A 7565-nucleotide genomic window follows, 5' to 3' on the forward strand; every position below is an offset into this window, starting at 1 on the left:
ATACAATGTACTTTATGCGCATTATGCATGGAGAGAATCGAATCTCAAAGCTTATTGCTGGGCCACCGATGCACTAAAATTTTGTACAGGCAATAATTTGACCGCTTCTAAAACTAAAGAAAATAGAATGCACTTTAAATATCTTATTCAATCTGATAAGTACATTGCTGATATTTTTATTTTAAATGTATTATATGCCAGTATAAGTGGGAAGTTTTCTAGTTTAACTAGCTTGAGAAACGTTTTTCATCCCACGCTGGGTCGGCGGTAAGTCTATGTATTTACAACGCTAACATCAGGGGTTCGGTTTCCCTCGGTGGACATAGCAGATACCCACCTGTGGCTTTGCTTTAAGAAAACACACGTACGTAAGGGTTCTCATATTTCAAAAAATTCGTATAAAGTAAGTGTTTAGTTTTTTTAAGATAATTATTTTCACTTCACTCTCGTGTCATATTTAATGACTTTAATGAATTTAGAATTCAGTTTTTTATTATTATTATCTGTATTTAAATAGCTTCAGGATATATAAAAGGATTTGTCTGCTTGGCATCTGAACATTTCTAATTTCAACATTTAATAGGCTTCACAAAAATGCGTGTTGACCTAGATTTTTGTGCAGAATTGAACCATGGAATAACTTTATTAATATGTTAAACAAGATCAAATAAGGAAAAAATAATAAAACAAAACGGTAATATAGTGTGAAGAATAGTTTTCAATGAAATATTTTAAATTTGTCATCGGTCGGTAATCATATAGAATAACTCATATTTGAATCTGAACTACATCTACATGACTAGTAATAAAGAAGCTACTGTGATGTAACAGCTGAAGTACTCAAAACAATTCCTCACGATGTACAAGACTCAGCATGGCCAGGTGGGTTAAGACGTGCGACTCGTAATCTAAGGATCGCGGGCTGCATCCCTGTTACACCACACATGCTCACCTTTTCAGTCGTGGGGGCATTATAATGTTACGATCAATCACACTATTCGTTGGTAAAAGAGTAGCCCAAGAGTTGACGGTGGGTGGTGATGACCAGCTGCCTTCCCCCTAGTCTTACATTGCTAAATTAGGGAAGGCTAGCACAGATAGCCCTCGAGTAGCTTTGCGCGAAATTTGAAAAAACAAATAAACACGATGTATAAATAAGAAATATTTTGATTGTTTTAAACAATGCAACTTGATTTGAAACTACTGTTTATTTCTTACACATTGAATTAATTGTTTCATTAGAATAAAAATCGTCTTTTTTCATTTCCTTTTTAATTTTATATTACCATGTTGTTCAATAATAAATGCAAAGAAAAAACACTAATCACTCTTATTATAAACAATTCGAAGTTAAAGATTTATGTTACAACTAAGTTTAATTAAACCATTTCGTTACAGAAAATTTAACATTATCGTTTGAAATTACAACATATTATAGGGCCGGCATGGCCAGGTGGTTAAGGCGCTTGACCAGTAATCCGGGAGTTTGAATTCCCGTCACACTAAACATGCTCGCCCTTTCAGCCGTGGGGTCGTTATATTATTACGATCAATCCCACTATTTGTTGGTAAAAGAGTAGCCCAAGAGTTAGCGGTAGGTGGTGATGACTAACTGTCTTCTCTCTTGTTTTACACTGCTAACTTTGGGACGGCTAGCGCAGATAGCCTTCGTGTAGCTTTGCGCGAAATTAAAAACAACTACAAACAAAGAATTATAACCATATATTATGTAGAAGAGCATCAAAATGATTTCCTTCGTAATATAAATTCTAAAAAAATTATCTCTCAAACATATTAACTTAGGTTAAATAAAGCTTACGTTCATAAACAATTTGTCTGGCATTTTATCAGGAGAGATTTTCTTGCTTATGTATATATAAATAACCATTTTCATGGAAAATACCAACTGCTTACCAGATGTAGAAGGAATAAGAATCTGAAATTCATAAATAATATTCCACTAAAAGCTTGTGCCAATCATTTTAATAATTTTAAAATATGTCGTCATGGTTAAAAAAATCAACAAACATTTATACGGTAGTTCCATGTACTTACTGTTTCGAAAAATGCCCATAGAAGTAATCCTCTAATATTTCAACTGAACTGTTCTTGTGAAATGTATAAGGCGAAAAACTGTCCCATTTTTGGGGTCGCCAAACATTCTCTGACTTAATATTCCGCATCATGGCAGAGCCCCCTCCAGCTAACCAATCACTCTGTAGATACTGATACCTTAACTGGCCCTCTCACACTTTTCTCCAGCCTGCCGGGGAGTTGGGAATCACTGTCTTAGAGCGTATCACACACATACAAAAAGTTGATTCACAAAAACTGACAGTTGCTAACATTTAGCGAAGTTTTTACGCCAGAAAAGTATTTCTGGCTTAGAGGTTTGCAATTATTTATTTGCGAGTTATTTCTACGCAACGTAGTTTTAGGAAACTCTGCAATAAGCAGTTCTTTCTTTACTAAAATGTTTAGAAAAAATAAATAATTCTTTTCTAACAGTCCCCCGCTAAAATCATGGATTTCGATTCCCCTCGGTAGACCCAGCAGATAGCCTAATGTAGCTTTGTTATAAGAAAAACACATACAAACTTTTCTCATAGCGTAAGTTTTGGTGTATAAAAATGTTTAATTTTCAGAAGATTTACTTACTTATCCTATATAGCTATAATTCGTTTTAACTTGTTTAAGTTACCGACTTTCATTCAAGAAGTTTTCAAGGACCTTTTATTGCAGTTTTCAGGAATCCATTTTTATAACGAATACTAATCCTGGAAAATACATAATATTATTAATCACGTCCATTATTGTCTCTCTTTCTATTTTGGATTTATGTGAATGTATAATCGAATTAGTTCACTATTTTAAAGCTGAAGTTTATTAGCTTAAGGTATAATGTCCACTTTTTAATTGTTTTAATACAAATAATCCTGTTCAACGAGTTTGTAATAATTCGAAGCCGAGTCAACCTACATCTACAACATTTACTCTTGTAGATATACATGCATGGCAAGGTGGTTAAGGCACTCGACTCGCAAGCTGAGAGGTCGCAGGTTCGAATCTCTGTTACACCAAATATGCTTGCCCTTTCAGTCGTGGGGGCGTTATAATGTTACGGTCAATCCCACTATTCGTTGGTAAAAGAGTAGCCCAAGCGTTGGCAGTGGGTGGTGATGATTAGGTGCCTTTGCCTTTTCTCTAGTCTTACACTGTTAAAGTAGTGACAACTAGCGCAGATAGCCCTCATGTAGCTTTTAGCGAAACTCAAAACTCATTAAGATATATGTTACCACGTCTTTTACCGTAATAATATTTGGTATTGTACTCTAAATGTAGTAAAAGGTTAAATTAATGCCAATGTGTTGCATTAGGTTGTTCTTTAATAAAACTTTGTGTACTGTTTTAAAATGTTATACAAGTTGAATTTGAAGTTCGTGTTACACAAGGCTGGCGATAATGCTGATGTCATAAGTGTTCCGGTTTATTTGTCGTGTTCACGGAGAAATATATATATATAAAGTCTATTTCTGCAGTGTATTTACAAAATACACTATCTATTGCTTCCGGAAACTTTATTTTTGACTTTATGGTTTGTTTTTTTAAACTTTTCTCATTGATTAAACAATGGCATTCTTTGATATCTGTCGCTAAGTTGGTGAGAGGTAAGTTTATCGAATTACAACGTTAAAATCCTGGTTTCGATTCCCTCTGGTGAACAAAACGCAGACATGTTATTATGAAGATTTGTGTTAAAATAAACAAGTTTTATTCTCTCTCTGAACTTAGAGAGAAGAACATCTTGTCAAACATATTTCATGAGCTTTTTTATAGTTTCGATATGTAATTTATTAAGAAAATAATTGTTTATTGCTAATCACAAACTGCATGATAAGCTGTCTTTACTCTGCCAACCGCGGGTATCACAACTCTAATTTTCGCATGCTTTACCGAACTTTTGACGGCAGTCAACGTAATATTAGGTAATTATATAAAATTATGTAGGTTGATCAATGAGTCATCAGGATGTGGGTGGCAAAACAAAATAAGCCGATTATAGTTTTTGTTACAACTATATATAACGTAAAAGAGGGGTGAGTTAATTCAACTTTTTTCGTCATTCTAAGTATGATTATAGTATTTTATATATCAGAGTTTAAAACCGAATTGTCTTTGAACTTTTTGTTGTTAATATTAAAAGTAAAAATATATATCTTTTACCACACTTTACAGCGGAGAAATATGCAAAGAAAGCTTATATTTATTCAAAACTTACTAAAATTGTGTTACGAAAATGTACAAGTTTTGTGTGTCACCTATTTTTAACATGATAGTGTATGAAATATACACTTTGTCTTGAAATACACCTATAATAGAAACATTTTTTTAAAGTGTTGCTTCAAGAATATTTTAATTGAAAACCTAACTTTTGCCAACACTTGTGAACCGAATAAATGTTTAAGGTAAACATACAACTATAACGTTTATTTACGAGATTGTGATGCGATTTATAAGTTTGGGAATAATATAGAAGGTATATAAATAAACTTGCTATCAAAACACGTACACAGTGTAATGTAACATGATTACCAAATGTATGACTTGGTCAAATTACCAAATGTATAACTTGGTACAATAACTGGTTATTATCACATAGGTATATTGTGGTTCACTTGTCCAACAAATTACGTTTACGTTTTTTTTTTTATCGAAACATCTCATTTCTGTGTGGTTTCAGTATACCCTATATGTACAGACACAGACATTTTTTTATGCAAAATGATGCAGTTAAAATATGCATCAATCTAATTATCATGATATTGTTTGGAATTTTATGTTTGATTTTGTCTTGTATTCTTTTTGTTCAGGATCTAAAACATACCATTACTATCATGTTTTAGGTAAGCGTTTCAAAATAAAGAAATATAAAACTACTAATTTGTTTTATTCTCTTGTTGAGGTGTAGAATATAAACTAGAGAAATGAAAAAATGTATCTTCAAAATTAATAAAACGCAAGATTATTGCACACATTACACACGATAGCAGGTCAAGGTTGGTTTCATGGAAATCTTTAGTTACAGCAGGATCGTTACGTGCAGTTGAAAAATACAAACTACAATAAATATATCAAATTTCTTTTATTCACACTATTAATGCTTACAAGGTAATCTAAGACAAATAAAATTACGACTTTTATAAATCATCTACCATCGTTTTACTAATGAGGTATGATAATTTTTACAAAAATAAGTTGCTTACAATTCCACTTGAAAACTCAAGTTCCTCACTCACTGTAAGAATGAGATATATACATAAGTTAATATTGTGTTAAAATAATTAATGTCAAAAATATGGGAATCGATCCCATTGATGTTGAGTTAAAATACAGTAGAGGACAGCACAATCACATAAAAATATATATACATTTGTTTTGTTGTTGTCAGGAGGATGGGACTACGAGTCACAGACTCTTGAGTTTTGAACCAACGTAATCTGGTTGATGGCGCAGCCGTTAATCAAACCAGCATTTTTAACCATTACAGTTCACATTTTATAACATTAAAGATAAAAATTATGTCAATCCCAACCACCGCCATAGCCTCCTCCACCGTGGCCCCCACCACCAAAGCCTCCTCCACCACCATATCCACCACCTCCATGTCCTCCTCCACCACCATATCCTCCACCTCCATGTCCTCCTCCACCACCATATCCACCACCTCCATGTCCTCCTCCACCACCATATCCTCCACCTCCATGTCCTCCTCCACCACCATATCCTCCACCTCCATGTCCTCCTCCACCACCATATCCTCCACCTCCATGTCCTCCTCCACCACCATATCCTCCTCCACCATGGCCTCCCCCATATCCTCCGCCACCATGGCTCAAACCATATCCTCCACCACCGTGGCCTCCTCCAAAACTTCCACCACCACCATGGCCACCACCTCCTCCATAGCCTCCACCACCGTGGCCTCCTCCAAAACCTCCACCACCGCCATAGCCTCCACCTCCTCCATATCCTCCACCTCCGTGCCCTCCACCATGACCATAAGATGGTTTCTTAATGTACACTCTGAAAAAAAGAACAAAATATGATTTGTATTAAAATGTAATCACACCAACGAGAAAAATATTTTTGATGGGTACGTTAAGAATTCATTTCATTTATTTGAACCATTTTTAATAATGTTTGGATTTTATTACTTTGTATCTGGAACTGTTTGTTATTTTAAAAAATGAAAGTGTTTGAATGATTTCGCATAAAATAACATGCATTACCGAACTTTTGAATGGTGTTTATATACTTACGGAACAGGGACTTCTACAGGCTTCTTCACAATGATATGTTTGTAGACAGGAACTTTAACTGGTACTTTGAAAGGCTTTGGGATCTTGATGACTTTATGAATTGGTACAGGCACGTAGTGTGGAACTTTTATTGGGTATGGAACAGGTACGTGCTTAGGGACAGAGACGGTCTTTACAATGGGCACAGGATGTACTTTAAGCACAGGCACAGGAACGCCAATCGGTATTGGTTTCCCTATTGCCACCAGCTTAGGAATGGGAATTGGCTTAGCTACGGGTACGATCTTAGGTATTGTTTTCACGATAGGTACTTTTACAGGAATTGGGACTTTGTGAGGGATGTGAATAATATGTGGAACAGCAACATGTTTATGGATGGGAACAGGGTGAGGAAAAGGCACAGGGTGAGGCACTTTAATTGTCTTATATACAGTCTTAAGCGGTTTCTTCCAGCCGTGTCCATCGCCTTCTATCGTGGCTATAAGAACTAATCCGATCAGGGTCTGGATTAACAAGTGGTGTATCGGTCTAGCCTTCATCTTGTAGAAAGGCTAGCTGAGCCTCTAGACCTAAAGAGACCAGAATAATGTGGTTTAGCAAAGAGAAGAAACAATTATTTAAGCTTAGTTTAATTCCTTTTAAATACCTTATTCAACACGACTTAGGTAATTTTACAATGTTTTAGATGAGATAAAAAAATAGGTAGATATTTCATTTGAAAGTTTCTTGCACAAGTGCATCTTTGTTTTGTGTTCACTATGAACAATTGTTTAAAACCGAGCGTTTATGGAACAAAACATTGCTACTTATCGTATATTTATATTAGTAAATTCTACTACTATTCGAAATGGGTTGAATAAAAAATGCTGTATTATCTAACTGTACAATGAGCAGTTCTAAACTCACCAGGCAAAACACAGCGCAGGTAATACAGCAGAAAAACCTTCCACTTAACAAGTGTACGTTACGATTTCTAGAAGCTGACTTAGCTTCTTTACTTGTAACACAGGTTTAAATACTCCCAACTTCTGACCTAAATTGCGAGCAGTGCTCTAGACCCAGTTTGACAAGTAACCTTGTTCTCTTACCTGTACCTCCTTCGGCTCGATGACAACGTGTTTACTGTTCACAGCGCGCTCTGTGAGTAGTTTACCAACATTAATTCATTTCACTACTTAAGAATACTGTAAATATAAAAAGCAAGCTGATATTTTTGGAGTTTTCCTACTTTCCGGAACAAACAGT

General features: G+C 35.0%; 1 protein-coding gene across 1 annotated transcript; it reads right to left on the minus strand.

Moving 5' to 3' along the window:
* Positions 1-5582: 5582 nt before the first annotated feature.
* On the minus strand, positions 5583-7363 carry LOC143251650 (uncharacterized). The gene is made up of 3 exons (XM_076502912.1): positions 7227-7363; positions 6321-6889; positions 5583-6084 (listed from the first exon to the last, which is right to left on the minus strand). Exons 2-3 carry the CDS (start codon positions 6857-6859, stop codon positions 5583-5585), a joined length of 1041 nt encoding a protein of 346 aa, XP_076359027.1. The 5' UTR covers positions 6860-6889; positions 7227-7363.
* Positions 7364-7565: the final 202 nt, after the last annotated feature.

The sequence above is a fragment of the Tachypleus tridentatus genome, chromosome 6, assembly GCF_004210375.1.
Source record: "Tachypleus tridentatus isolate NWPU-2018 chromosome 6, ASM421037v1, whole genome shotgun sequence".
NCBI lineage: Eukaryota > Metazoa > Arthropoda > Merostomata > Xiphosura > Limulidae > Tachypleus > Tachypleus tridentatus.

What these genes read in the sequence shown, in the direction of transcription:
- LOC143251650 (XM_076502912.1), bottom strand. Translation starts at nt 6,859, where the DNA reads ATGAAGGCTAGACCGATACACCACTTGTTAATCCAGACCCTGATCGGA. An exon ending in CCTGTAGAAGTCCCTGTTCC is followed by an intron (nt 6,085 to 6,320) that starts GTAAGTATATAA and finishes TCTTTTTTTCAG; the next exon opens with AGTGTACATTAAGAAACCAT.